Source organism: Galeopterus variegatus, unplaced genomic scaffold (assembly GCF_000696425.1).
Source record: "Galeopterus variegatus unplaced genomic scaffold, G_variegatus-3.0.2 Scaffold1070, whole genome shotgun sequence".
NCBI lineage: Eukaryota > Metazoa > Chordata > Mammalia > Dermoptera > Cynocephalidae > Galeopterus > Galeopterus variegatus.
In genome coordinates, this window is record NW_007727181.1 from 111803 (window position 1) to 127429 (window position 15627).

The window sequence follows — 15627 nt, forward strand, 5'->3', positions numbered from 1 at the left end:
GGCGGGAGCGCCGCCGCACTCCCAAGCGGCGCACTCTCCAGAGCGCCACCGGCCGGCCCAGAAATCTTTACTTAGATTGTCTATAATTATCACTACTCAGATCCTGGCACAGACAAACAGTTTGGGGAGTGTGCTGGGTATCGACTAACCTTCACAATCATCAGCCTTGGACTCTACAGCAACAGCAAATAACAAAGCAAATGGCACACTGGGGTATCCATGAAAAGCAAGTCCTTTGACCTCCCTAAGTCTCATTTTTCCTTTTCCACAAAATGTCTCGAGAAACAAGAATTACTAAACCTCACAGGTTGCTGGGAGAAGCAATAAGGGTACGAACACACTCTCCAAGTGGAAAAAGGACACAAGGTCATGGTAATTTGCTATCTGTGACTGAGACACATTTTCTACTGCAAACAACAGACACCCCCCACCCATCCCCCCAAGTCACAGCATGAATCACACTAAGTAAAGCACACCGGGAAAAGAAAAAGAGGCAGAATATCTCCATCGTAACCCACCCCCCAACAAAGACACACACAGACCTCCCTACAGAGTCAAAGCTGAACTGGATTGCATCAGACGAAAGGCAGCAATTGTCCTGTGATGAAAATTCCTTATTATTGCACATTATCTCTTCATGGAGCTCAGAAGTTAACACCATTTCTTGCTTTCGGTTTTCATGAAAATCAGGAGCCACTGTAAAATAGGTTCCCAGACCCCAGCCCATACACACATTTTACGTGGCCTCTGTTTCATTGCAGACAGTCCTTGTAATGTGTTCTGCTTAGTTTTTATGCCTTGATTTTACAGTGTTTTGTTTTCTTTCTCAAAATAGCACCAAGGTCAGGGCCAGCTCGTGGCTCACTTGGGAGAGTGTGGTGCTGATGACACCAAGGCCATGGGTTTGGATCCCTACATAGGGATGGCCAGTTGGCTCACCTGGGAGAGTGTGGTGCTGACAACACCAAGTCAAGGGTTAAGATTCCCTTACAGGTCATCTTTAAAAAAAAAAAGAAAGAAAGAAAATAGCACCAAGCTGTAGCATAGCAATCTTAGCCATTTTCTAAGGAAGGCATTTAAAATCTACTCGTTCACTTAGCACAACTTGGACATAAGAAATGGGCTCTCTCCAAATTTGGTAGTTAAGTAGCACCTTGAGACTACAACAACTGAGTGTTGTTGACTCTGCAAACTATTTATAGACAAGCCTCAGAGAAAATATTCCAGAGGAACCGGAGTAAAACATGAGTCAGGCTAATTTCCTAACCATGACTTTCTGGAGTGGTTAAAGGGAAGGCATGACCTGAGCATAAATTACAAGTGCTCTCAGTCAGAGGAAGGTATTCATGCTCACTTGAGTTACTGCTCAGTAAAATTTAAGCAATTATTTCATCTACAACGTTACACAGCATTGAGAATGTAATTAATTCCATGCACTTGTATGTTTTAAAGTGCTTAAAATGGCAATCCTTATATGTATTTTACTACAATTTTTAAAAAAAGGAAGAAAAAAATTTAGTCTTCACATTTAGATTTGCTTCACGCATCTCTTTTGTACTCAGCATTTATTTTCTATTATGTCACAAGGAAGTGATAACAGTTATCCCAACTGGGATGAAAAAAATAAAGCTGTAACAATGATTATTCTAAAACTGTCAAGGCAATGTGAAAAGAAACTGTCCAAGTTGGCAGGAATGTAGTAAATATGAGAAGAAACTGTAAGTCACTTGGTACCTCAGAGGAGTTTGTAAACTCAAGTGATCTATGTAGGAAAACATTAAACTTGAATTTATCAACACCAGACTTTTGAACATGTATTGTTTAAAAGTTCTAAGAAGTACTCAAGGGTTAAAAGAGAACATGCAGATAAATGTTACATAATATGATGTGTCTATATGGTAATATTTTTATTGTTGATTTATTTAATGAACTCTGTGTACTTTACCTATATAAATATCAATTCAAATAACAAAAGTTATATACTCAGATACAGCCTTTCTAACATGTCATATCACATGATTTAACTCAAAATTGGTGTCTCTTACAACTAAGAGCTAACATTTGTAGAAGGCCTGTTAAAGTGTGCAGCGATCAGGCACTTTAAATTCATAGTTGCATTTCATGCTCACAGAAGCCTCATGCGGTTGCCAGCATTATTATGCCCATTTTACAGATGAAGAAACAGTCTTTGTAAGGTTCGGTCAATTAGCTAAAATCACACACTTAGTAAAGAGGACCGGAGATTCAATCCCAGAACTCTCTGACCCTAGAGCCTTGGATTTTAACTTCTGCCCCTAAAGTACCTGACATTATTACTTTGTTTCCGGAGGTATGTTCAGTAGTCACTACAATGTCACTCCCAATATATACTCAGCCTAAAGTGATGCTGTGAAATGTGAAATACTTCATATCTTGTTGTTTTATCTCAGAAATGTTTTTAGCTCAATGAACTTATAAATTTACTTCAGTTACATCTAGTCGTTACCACTATATCTAATATGAGAAATCTTCCTTTTTCTGTTTTTGCCTCTAGGATTTTTTGGAGGGAGGAAGGTGGGTTAGGGCAACCTGTAAGGAGCAATCTTCATTTTGTTTATCTTATGGATTGATTAAGAGAAAAGGGCTATGATAGTGACAATAACTACTATATACCAAAAACCTGGCAAGTTTGCATTTTACAAGCATTGCCGGCAGTCCTGGCAATCATCACATATCTCTCCCACTTCATAAGAAAGGAAACTGAGGCAACCAGCTGGAGCTACCCAGGATTGTTTCTCTCCACCGGCCCCACCTCTTCTACTCCACATGCAGTCTCTGTACCTACAGGCCAGGACAATTCCAGGAAGCTCCTATTGTCTGTGGCCATCTTATGCCTGTCCATTGACACATGGATTCAAAAGGAGATCAGCAAAGGAGTTCGTGACCCATTAAGGGGCTCCCTGGTTTCTTCCAGGCCTTACAGATCCCCTGCTCAACAGTCATAAGTGCCACTTCAGAACTGCAGCAAACCTCTTGGAAACCCTCCAAGCCAATGTCCTCCTTTTGCAGCAGAAACATCTGAGGCCCAGGACATGACACGTCCAAAGTGACAGCCAGCAAGTGACAAAGGCAGGCCAGTAGTTCTCCTTCTGCAGCCTGGGCCCACCTTCCTGCCAAGGACAGGAAACAAGCACCTGGCACACATGTGCCATTCAGCAGAACAGGACAACAGTCCATGTTATAAATATCAAAGAATGAACAGAAAAATCACTGTCATCAAGGCCACTATGCAGCCCAGCCCTGTGGAGTCTGCATGCCTCACTGAAGCCCTCGACGTTGTCCTCATTACTGATCCAGTCCTCTAGGTAGCTGTGGAAATGCTTACTGGAAGCCACTATCCCAACACCTACTGCTGTGGGTCAAATGGGTCCCCCAAAAATCATGTCTTAGAAATTTAATCTTCATTGTCACAGTGATAAGAGGGTAGAAAATCCAATTATGATATTTGAAAGGTGGGGTCTTTAAGGTGACTAGATCATGAGAACCAGACCCTCAGAGTAATGGGTTGACAGTTTGTTTAATAGGCAGTCATGAGCGTGGTTCTGATGGCTTTATAAGGACAGCGAGGAGCAGGTTGGCTCTCTCTTGCTCAGCCCAGTCTCGCCATGTGACACCCGGCGTTGCTGTAGAGAGTCACCACCAAGAATAATGCCGTCACCAGATGTGTTCCCTAGACTTTGGACTTCCCAGCCTCCAAAACTCTAAGAAATAGATTTCATTCCTCTACAGTTTCAGGTACTGTGTTATCAATGACAAAAACAGACTCATACACTTACTTTCCTCCAGAGAAGCACACATGTGGAGGAGAGAGGCAGGTAGGCCTGACCCAGGAATTTGGAGTCCCAAGTGGTTATCAGGAATTGAAGCTGATCAAGGAAAAATGGAAATGCTGGAGAACTGCTTTTCCATTCCACCCAATTTTTAAGATAGTTCTGCCTTCTAAACCTCCTCAGTTGAGGTGGCGTGACACAGGAGAAAGGGGAGTCTGAGTCATGAGGACATGGGTTTGCAGCTAATCTGCAAACGTTTAGGTGAGTCACTTCATCTCTGAGCCTGCATTTTACCAGTTATAACATGATGACAGTAACACTGAAGATGCTGGGAAATAGCGACGAAAGATTAAAAACTCTCACCTTTGTGTGCACACGTGTGAGCGTGTGAGAGACAGAGAAATGACTAACACGTAGCAGACTCTGAATAAATGGGAGCTTTTATTATTTCTATTCTGCATCTGTTTTACACCTTCTTTTCTTATACAATATTTATTCTATTTAATAAAAATCTAGCCCACTATTGCTCACTTGATGTCATTTCTGAGAACATACGCCCTCATGAACAATAACCAAGGACAAAGCACTAAAAGCCCATTAAATAAGTAATTATGTTTTTGTCCACATCACATAAACTGCCACTCACACGATACAATCTATGATATTCGAGCCATTGTTCAAGCAAAATCACTCCCTCCTCACAAAGCTGGCTAGAAGCCTTCAGCACCACACCTCCGAAGTCAGCCACAGCCTTCTGCACACGAGACAGAAGAACAGCTGGACGTCCAGACGCACTAGACAGAGCCCAGGGGGAGCCTTTTCATGCCGTGATTCACTGACATTTATGACCCAAAGAGGGTAACATAGTATTTATCAGTATTTACCTTCATTTTTCTTTTTGCTAACTTATATTCTCCTATCAGGTATGTTTGGTTTTCATCAATCATCCATCAATGTTATTTAAATCTCAACACATACACAAGCATTTCATCTTGCCATTTTCTGCAAAACTCAATGTTATTTCTGAAAACAATCTCTTGGTGAAATGATGCAGTATTAAAAAGAAATGTTAAAACATCTCGTTCTCTCTAATTAACAAACTGCAAATCAAAAACAGAGTGGAGAGGGAAGCCTGTAGATGGGATGTGCAGATTCAAACCAAGGGGTAACAAGGTTTCTTGATGAGATAATTAAAGAACTGTAAACACTGACTAAAAAGTCTATGATAACAAGGAAATTTTTTTTAAAGGATAATTGATAATGTGATTTTTTTTTTCCAAAAGCAATTGTTATCTTTTAGACAGAAATGAAATGCTTGCAGATAAAATACTGTAAGGTCTAGGAGCTGCTTCAGAATAATTTGGGGGGGGCCAGCAGAGGGGAGAGATAGAGACGAAGCTGCTCAGGGCTGAAGCTGGGTGATGGGTACATGCAGGTTCAATACATATTCTCTCCGCTTTTGCAAATTTTTGTAATTGTCCATTTTAAGAAAAAAAAGGTAAAAGCATCCTGTGAAAATCATTATCACATCAGGATTAGAACGGCAGAGAATGTGTGTGTGTACCCAGAAAAGACTAGCTCAAAGTATGAAATAACAAAGATCATTCAAAATTTTTTTAAAAAAACTTTTAACAAACCTTAGTTTAAACATCAATACTACTTGAAATTCAAGTATATGAAATTGAACAGTCATCACTCACCTTTCTCAAAGCACAAGCCTTTATTACTTTTTCATATCGTTCCTTTTCATATTTCTTCCCAAATAAAATATTGCTCCTCACAGTTCCTGAAAACACCCAGGGCTGCTGAGAAACATAGGCGATTCTTCCATGCACGCTGACCAGCCCCTGACTCGGGGGCAGTTCCCCGAGCACAGCACTTAACAGCGATGACTGAAACAGACAGTGAAGAACACGTGTGCACAGTCAACGCTCAGCACAGAACAAGCCGATGCAACACAGCCTTGCCCAGCCTGGGGGGTTGATAAGTATAATTCTTTCATTTAAGTGGAATAAAGTACAGCACTGGAAGTTGCAATAAAAAACTGGAAATAACACTGTTGCTCAATTGTAAACTTACAGATTATAAGGAATATTAACAAAATAAGAGTGTAACACGGGCCGGCCCGGTGGCGCACTGCTATAGTACCCCGCTTGGGAAGCGCGGTGGTGCTCCCGCCGAGGGTTCGGATCCCACGGGCCGCTCACTGGCTGAGCGAGGGGCGGGAGCAACACTGAGGGTTGCGATCCCGTGGCCGGTCCCGGTCCGGTACGGGCGCAACACTGAGGGTTGCGATCTGTTGCCGGTCACGAGAAAAATAAATAAATAAATAAGAGTGTAACAATCTACTCTGCCCAAATGAGTTTACCCCAAATGAAATGTGACATAAAACAAAGACTAATTAAGAATGTTTGGAGCAACAGAGTAGCCCAACATGATAAATATTTCATATATCCAGTATCAAACACAGTTGTTCCTGCATCCAGGTATCTTCTACTTGACAAAGTACTTGCTCTGGAAAAGCTATGTATACATAACATATCCTGTGCACTAAGAAAGGTATTTATTTGAAGGAACTCTGGCGTCATGTTTCTGTAGAGCAGAAAACCCACCATAAAGGAAATAATCACCCTATCATCTATACATCCTAGTTTAGACTTCCATTTTTGATGTTTTAGAATACACGAGGCTAAGTGTGCAGGCATGTTTCCTCTAAATCTTTTACAACACACAGATGTGATGTATCTGTGACTACGATTATCAGAGAGTGTGTAACGCTGAACTGAAATCATCCTCTTTGTGTATCTGTCTTGTCCTAGAACCTGGGAGCCTTTAAAGACAGAGGCATCTGGGTTTGCTTATAGAGTCATCCCTCACTATTCTCTGGGAGACTGGTTCTAGGACCTCCCCATATCAAAATCCGCAAATGCTCAAGTCTCTGATATAAAAAGGCATAGTACTTGCACAAAACCTACACACATCCACCAGTACACTTTTTTTTTTTTTGTCTTTTTTTTTTTTTCCGTGACCGGCAACGGATCGCAACCCTCAGTGCTGCACCCGCACCTCGCTCAGCCAGTGAGAGGGAACCGGTCTGTATGTGGGATCCGAACCCTCGGCGGGAGCACCGCCGCACTCCCAAGCGGCACACTGTAGCAGTGCGCCACCAGGCCGGCCCCCACCAGTTCACTTTAAAATCATCTCCAAATTACTTACAATACCTAAGTCTGTGTAAATGCTATGTAAATTGTTGTGATGCTGTATTTTTAAAATTTGTATTACTTTTTATTGCTGTATTATTTGTTACTGTGCTTTTTCCTCGAACATTTTCAAGTTGCAATTGGTTGAGTCTGCAGATGCAGAACCCGCGGATGCGGAGAGCTGCCTATTTGTATCTTTTGCTCTGAGCACAGTACCACGCACGTGGCTGCACATTTACTAAATGTGTATTGATGTGACTTGGACAAGTCACATGAAGAAATGTTTAAAGCTTTTCAGAAGAGCATTTTCAGATGTCCTGTAGCATATAAGGTCTGCTCTGACTAAAAGAAGTCCCCACTCTCTCAGTCATTCTATCCTGAATAGCAGTCACATAAATAACTTCTTTCACTTAGATGTCCAACTTCTAGACAAGGTGTTGCCAATTATGCAACTTGAAGCACCAAGGGAAATAGAATATGCATTGCTCAGATTTATTTTCCCATGTAACCTTCTTGCAAAACTAGTGTCTTATGGAACACACTGAGAAATGCCATTCCAGGCATACCCAGTTCAAAACTCTGTTACACACAGCTCTGGGCTCAACCCCAAGAATTCAACATGGGATGCGGAGGTGCATCAAGCTGGCAGAGGGCATCATAACTTACCTTTCCTGCTCCCACAGGGCCGACCACAGCTAACAATTCACCAGGCCTGACAGTGAAGGAAAGGCCTTGCAGGGTTGGGGTTTCGGATGCCTACAAATTAAAGATTACAAAAATAAACTTTATTGCCCATTTCAATAAAGTAACACAAACAGCTTCAAACAGTGGAAAAAATAACACAATAGTCATCGATACATGAATAACCCACATCTTTCTCCTTCTTATTTTAAGATATTGTGTCCTGGAGTCTTTTTCATCCAATCATATTTCTCTGTGGAGGTTGAAGCAGTTTGGCAATTTTAGCATTTAAGGCAGGACCATCCCCTTTTATCAGATTTCCACGTGAATGCAGCTCTAGACATCCACAGCATTTAAGTAGTAGAAATGACAAGTCAACCTTCTTGAAATGAAAACTCCTTGGCTCATATTGACTTACTAAAACAATATTCTTAGACTATTCAGCATGGCAAGGTTTTAACCATTTATTGTTTTCATTAAGACCCTTGACTTTAATCTCACCTCCACAAGGGGGCAGCAGAAGCACACGGGATGCTCGGCCCTGATAGTAAACAATTTGATGCTCTCCACGCATCTCTCCATTTTCACTTGATAAAGAAGGAATTGCAGAAATGCTCAGCAAGCAAAAAGGCACTTTATATTATAAAGTTACTCTTGGCAAATGAACTCTGGCAAAAGATTCTTGTAGTGGATTGACTTATGTCCCCCTAAAACTCCCTGAAGCTTGAATTGTATCCCCCACATTTTATTTAATAGAAACTTAGCCCCCACTGTGACTGTTAAGAGGGTAGGAAATCCTACTACGGTAATTGAAAGGTGCAGCCTTGAAGAGGTGATTGGATTGTAGGACCATGCAGTAGTGAATGGATTAAAAATAGTGGCCAGGGGTGTGGTTCTGAGGGCTTTAAAAGAAGAGGAGAGTCTCTCTCTCTCTCTCTCTCTCTCTACTCTCTCTGCTTCCACCATCTTGCAATGTGAGACCCCTGGGTCACTGTCGCCCCCACCAGATGGACTTTGGACTTCCCAGCCTCAGAAACTATAAGCAATAAATTTCATTTTTCTTTATAAATCACCCAGTTTCAGGTATTTGTCATAAGCAACATAAACGGACTAATACAATGGTCAACGTTGTAACCAGAGCTCTAATTTAACAACAAAAATAGGGAGTAAAAAAATTAAGTACAGGATCATGGATCAAAGGGATGAAGTCTGTTTTATACCTGCAGCATCATTATCTATCCCAGGTAAACAGGGACAACATAGCAGTTCTACTAGAAACACCATGGAAGCACACACGACAGAGTACAATCCAACACGTCAGGGGAAGAAGGATAAAGCACTCATGGTACCATCGGAAGTCACATTCCTGAACAATCTATAAATTCTAAGATAGAGACTTAAGAGTATATGTTTTCATATATACCTAAATGTCAAGAAAATTCTCAATAACTACTAATGTTAAAAATATATTGTTTTACAGTTTCTCAGTTCAATTCATTCTTTAAGAGACCAAACCAAATTTGCTGCTTCTACACAGAACTTCCAAACTGAAAATCAATTGAAAGGATTAAAATGCGTGTTGGGGTAAGAACAGAGAATCCAGCAGAGCATGGTAAACCAAAATGTGCAGGTTTCCTCTCCCCATGCAATGACAATCAATACTCTGAATTACCTATCCTTTAAGCAATAGTCAAATGATATAAATAAGTTTTAAAAAGAGAGTATTGAACCTCATTAGTAGTAATCACCAACTATAAGAACTTTTGTCCAAACCCAGGTATCAACACTATCAGAAGAAAATTGACAGTAAAGTGAAAACACTTTCACGGTTGAAAGTAAAGTGAAAACAGCTGCTATTTGGGGGATTCATTCTCAAGTGGCTTTGTTCCCAGTTGTGATCTCCATCTTTATTTCCCATGGGGTGGATCTGAGAGTCTTGACCATGCATACCCAAGTGGCTGAAGATCTAGTAAGATTATTTGAGGCCCAAACCCTTCTGTAAGGAACCCTCTCTTAAGGGGCTAGTGTTCTGCACAAGATACTTTGGGAAATGCTCTTCTGTATCATTGAAAAATATCCAAGAGTGAATCAAAGGCAAGACAGCCTTCTGAAATCTAGAAAAGGATTCTTCCAAAATGAATCTGGAGTCCCTGAAGGGCAGAACACCTCTGGATGATGGAAGAGGGACGCAGGTATGAAGCAACCCACTGACAATCAGAGGAAGCTGAGCTAACCCCAGGCGGAATGGGGACAACCTTGAACTTTCTGGATAAACGCTCAACAAGCTCTCTTCACACCTTGAGTGAGCACGAGTTATTAGTAAAATGTGCCAAAGACTAAAAGCACAGGAGATGAAAAAAAAAAGGTCTGGATAACCTTCAAAATGAAACATTTCTCTGGAAATAAATGAACTGTAACATGCCAAAACAGTCATAATTATTTTTATTTTAATGGTAACATACAGAAATATGTGTGCATAAATAATTGTACACTTTATACATGTATCCCATACCAAATTATGAAAAGGTCACAAACCAAAATAATCACAATTACTCTGAATCAACAGCCCAGATTTTATAGAAATTTTTAAAAACTATCCAGAAGAAGCTGGATTTTAATACACGACAAACTTTGAGTTTCTCTACTCCTACCTACGGTGCCTAACAACTATTTCCAATTTTACTATCTTTTACTCAGTTTTGACAGCAAGAGAGTGAGCCACATACAAAACCAGCTGTCTCTGTTTCTTGTCAGGGAGATGTTCTCACCCCATGCAGGAGGCTTGGGACTGGCACTGTTCCCCCGTGACCAGAAGGGGGCAGCACTCTGCAGCCTGGGGACGCGGCCCCTGTCCTCAGGGTCATCTGATGCAAGCACAGAAGGGGCCCTTGTCTGAGCCAGAGACTCAGCCTGCAGACGCAAAAGGGAACAAAGCAGAAGAAAATCCCTGCCGCCAGGGAGATTTAGAGGCACCCAAAGGACCATAACTTTTAAAGCTTAGGGACTGAGACCAAGTCCATTCATTTTATGAGTGAGACCTGGGTGGGTGAGACCTTCCACATCTTTCTCCTAACTCCCAGCCTAGTACACTCTTCATTCCACCTCGGCTTCTCTCCAAAATCTCCCACTGTCTGTGCCCCTTCCCCAACCCCAGCACTCTCACCCATGACTATGACCTAACGATCCCCATGCACGGGGCATAATCAACACACAGACAAGGCCAGGGAAGCAGATCGAGTGTTCTGTACTACAGAGCAAACTGCAAAACAGTCTAAGAAGATGTGATTAAGTTCTTGGAAGAAAAACAAAACAGCCAATTTTATGATGTTGCAAAGTTTGGTACAAAAGAAATTTGGTCATGGGTCCTTCAAGTGCGTGTTGTAAAGCATGAGTCCTCAGTGCTTGATCTAATTCAAGAGCTTTCACCTGGGTTACCTTTTTATAACAGAATCGTGTGTATTAGGATGGGATGTGCCAAGCAGGTGGAGAGAAACCGTCAGGTCAGGTAATGCACCTTGTGTGGGTTTCCATGTGCAAAGGTGCAGGGATTTGGTTTTATGCATATGAGAATACATGATGGTTTGCTGGGAGAGACGGTGAACACAACACTGGTAAAACAATACTCAGAGCCAAGGGCATGGAAAGAAAAAAGGTGTCTGTGGAGTTTCAACACATGCACCCCAGGAGCAGGGAGAAATGGAGCGGAGCTGGGAAGGAGCACTGCTCACCGCCCTTCCCCTGCTCCTGCAAACTACACTTCCCAGACCCTCGTGCCAACTCCAGTTCAGCCATGGAGAGTGCAGGTGCGAGGATGGGAGGCAGGAGAGGGTGGTACCCAACCAGCAGCACTCGCCTGCTCCAAGCAGCCCTGGCAGTCCCAGCGCCCAGAGAACAGCCCCAGCTCTGTGGCCCCAACTCCTGCTGGCAGCCGGCTCATGATTGCACTCCCTCTGGAAGACCCCACCTCCTACCAATACCAATCTGGGGGCCTGACCCACCACTGCCTGCCCTACCTGCTCTTTCACCACCTATGTAATGAATTCCCTGCACAAAATCCCCTCTTCCATGCTGTGTGTTGTTTTCCGGACTAACCCTGACTGAGACGGAAGGATCTGCACAAAGGACCAGGGACGCAGGCGAGGAAGGCAGTGGGGTTATGGATAAAGGGGGTGCACTGAGGCAGCAGGTCTGAGCACTACTTGGAGGAGGCGGGGAGTCCCTGTCATTTTCCCTTTTGCCTAAATGTCATAAGTAAACCAAGTGCAGCAAAACCCCTGTGGCCCCGTCTGTTCTGTATGTCCACTTGCCATAGAGTGAGACCCTTCAGTTAGGAATCCATGGAGCTTACCATGCTGGCCTGAGGCCTCCTCCCTGCCCTGGGCATCACCAAAGTAGCCACACCATCCAGACGCTTAGAATAGGGGAGCCCCCACCCCAACCCAAAGCAAAAATCCAAATCATGGGCTTTTCTCCATATGTAATAAGATGGTCTGAAAACATTAAGATTAAAACATACACTGATTCTCCAAAGTCTCTGTAATAATTCACGTATTTATTAGTTGACCCATTCCATACTGCCCCGTAGTCTGTCCAATCCTACCAATTTCAGCATTACCAATGTCTAAACTCAGCTACATGAAGTTCCAACAGAGATAACACTTTGAAAGTTTTTTTGAAAATGAGATAAAGAACAAATTCTCAAACACCTTAAGCTGATTTTACACTTTACTTTCTATTAATTACAAACTTCACTCCTGATTTTGAGAATTTTTGTAACATACTTTCAGAGAATGAGCAAGTCACATTTTATACCATGTGTAAAATCTCAAAATTCTCTATTAAATCAATGTCCCCCATTGTCTTTTAGCAGTCATGATCTTATGACGGAGGATTTGTTACCTTATCCCAAGAAGCAGTAAAATCTTGCACGTGCACTATCATTTTACCATCCGACGGCCGGTGACGGTGGCGCTGTGATATCTCATCAAGTAACAGGAAGTTCTAGAGAAAATGGAAAAACACAGAATGTTTCAACTACAGAAACTACAGCACAAACAAAAACCATTGCTTCCATGGAACGTGCAACATAAAACCTTATACGGCCTAGAGATTATTTTACCCACTGTATTTAAAGCGTCGGTTCCTATCAGAGGCATGCTATATATCTCATACATAAATAAGTATCTGAAGAGTTCATGGCCATTCAGCAACTATCTTTTTAACTTTCTCAACAGGCACACTGGTTCCTTCCTAAAGGAAAAATACTGCTGTAAAGCTGAACACATTTAGAACTTGGACATTTTTATTGTTTTATTTTTGTGTTACGAATAGTAAACCTGGGAGGTGGTAGGAAATGATTCGATAAATATTTATCAAATCCTCGCCATGTGCCAAGCACCATGCCAGATGCCAAGAGCACAAAGACGAAGGCCATTCGCAGGCCTTCGGGAATCCAGCAGGCCCAAGGGTGGGCAGGGAACACCGGCCAACGACAGGGACCGGAAGGCAAGCCCCAGCTCTGCCATCTGGGTGCTGTGTCCATCTGGGCACTTAGACTCTTTCTGCCTCTCTTCTCCCTCATGTGCATCAACTCAACACATCATAGCTTGTCATCACTTAAGTCACCGTTCTAAAATGTGCTCTTATTATGTTATTAAGTTTTTGTCTCTGAAAAAATATTTTATACACATCTTTTCACAATCTCTTGTCTTTTTTCCTTAGTAAATGACCTCTCTTTGACCACAGCAATGGCCATATCTTCCACTTCTTGCTATTTTCCATGAGATAGCAGCTGTTCAACGCAATTTACCTTAATCAAACCCCAGTAGCATTACAAACCTAACACAATGATGTATAAAAATTTCCCTCTTTCTCCTCAAATGCTGGACATAATTCAATGAAAAAAGAAATTGAGTGAACAACCTAGACCACCCCATCCCACCAAAAGTTTGAACATGTGGCAGAAACTGTTGGCTGTCCTCTAAGTCTGCTCTCAATCTTCCGTGGTAACAAAACCCCCAGTTTTTAACTGGTGCATGGCAGTCCAACATGAGAACCACTCTTCCAACCTCCCCATGCAGCCGTGTGATCTAAGTTCAGGCCACTGGAAAGTGACTGTGTCCAGAAACCTTCCTCCAGCCCATTGCCCAGGCCTTGGAGGCTGCCATCTTGGTCAAGGCCACACACAGGGGACTAATCAGAAAGAGTCTGGGACCCTGATACTACAGAGCATCACACACTAGCCATGGAATTTACAATGGGTGAATTTTGTCTCCTCCGAGTTATGGTTTGAATGTATCCCCCAAAATTCAGGTGTTGAGACTTAACAGCTAATGTGATGGTATTAAGAGGTGTAGAATTTAGGAGGTGATTGGGCCATAAGGGCTTCTCCCTCCTGAATGGGATGAAGGCCCTTAAAAGAGGATTCACAGTGTTCAGCTCTCTTGCCTTACGCCTTACCCCACGCAGGGAGACAGCAATCCCCCCTGCAGATGACACAGCAATAAGGTGCCATCGTGGAAGCAGAGATTGGACCTTCACCAGACACTGAACCTGCCAGCACTCTTGATATTGGACATCCCAGCCTCCAGAACTGTGAGAAATACACTTCTATTCTTTATAAATTGCCCAGTCTATGGGATTTTGTTAGAGCAGTACAAACAGGCTAAGACACCACCCAAAATGATATGTCATAATCCTCGCCACAGTACCTCAAAATGAACTTTATTTGGAAACAGGATCATTGCAGAGATAATTAATTAAGATGAGGTCACACCGCAATACAGTAGACCCTACATCCAACATGACTGGTGCCCTTGTAACAGACAGACACACAGGCAGAAAACAGCTATGTGACAGAGACAGAGATTGGAGTGATGTGGCCACAAGCCAAGGAGCCGCAAGGGTTGCGACAATCACTGGAAGCTGGAGAAGGCGAGCAAAGATTCTCCCTTACAGGTTTCAGGAGCGAGGCCCTGCTGACAACTAGATTTCAGACTCTCAGGCTCCAGAACTGTGAGAGAATAAATTTCTGTTGTTTTAAACCACCCAATCTGTGGCTCTCTGTTATGGCAGCCCTAGCAAACTCACACAAAACTGCCCAAGAATTTCTGCATGACAGAAAAATAAACTAACCCTTGTGTAAATGGCTGTAACACGGGTATTCTAGAACCCACAGGCGAATCTAATCCTAGCTAACACAGGAGGCAACTGAAATTAGTATGTGAACTTTCCTGAGAAGGAGAAAACACCATTCTTCTCTACTCTAAAAACTGTAAATACCCTTTATGTTCCTAAAATTCTTGTCTATCACCACACAAAGCTATGAGTGTGATCATTCTACTTCAGAAGAACTGGTGAGAACTGAAAATGTAAATGTCCTTCTGTTTAGGAAAAAGAAAACACGTTCCTATGCATTCCTCTCAAAGACCCAGCAGGCATAAGTCTGGATCTGTTCACTCACTCCCTCACTCCCCCACTCCAGCCTCACTGAGGACCTCTCAGGACAGGACACAGCTGTCTCTACCTGCAACTGCCCGCATCTAGCGAGGAGGCGAGTGGCAGACAGACCCTGGTCTGAGGACTCCGCTGCAGGTTCAGTCACACACCTCTGACCTCTCTCCACGCCACCCAGACCACAGTAACCAGGTACCAATTCTTGCCTGTTCTCCCCAATTCTCCCTTCCTCTTGAGATAAGCCAATTTCAGAAGCTCACTGACTACCAATCACTTGAAATACTGGTATAATTTTTTCCGCTGGTCTCTCTATACATCCTGGTACCTCCTCCAGCACTCCCCAACACCAGTGAACCTATCCCAAACACTATTCCCTAAGGATCTCCTTAAAACACCTCTGAAAATGTGCACCATGCCTGAAACCCTTCAGTGACCCATCAGCACCTACAGCCACACTCCCAAAGTGGCCTTTGCTTTGATAC

General features: G+C 42.7%; 1 protein-coding gene across 1 annotated transcript in view; it reads right to left on the bottom strand.

Annotated features, from left to right (window-relative positions):
• ABCC4 (ATP-binding cassette, sub-family C (CFTR/MRP), member 4) overlaps positions 1–15627 on the bottom strand; it is a gene marked incomplete at its 3' end in the record, with an annotated part of 176263 nt that overhangs the window by 111721 nt on the left and 48915 nt on the right. The window contains exons 8-10 of the mRNA XM_008574597.1: positions 12590–12691; positions 7676–7765; positions 5510–5701 (exon numbers count right to left, since the gene is read on the bottom strand). Coding sequence (XP_008572819.1) covers positions 5510–5701; positions 7676–7765; positions 12590–12691 — 384 coding nt within the window. The remainder of the gene's footprint in view (positions 1–5509; positions 5702–7675; positions 7766–12589; positions 12692–15627) is intronic.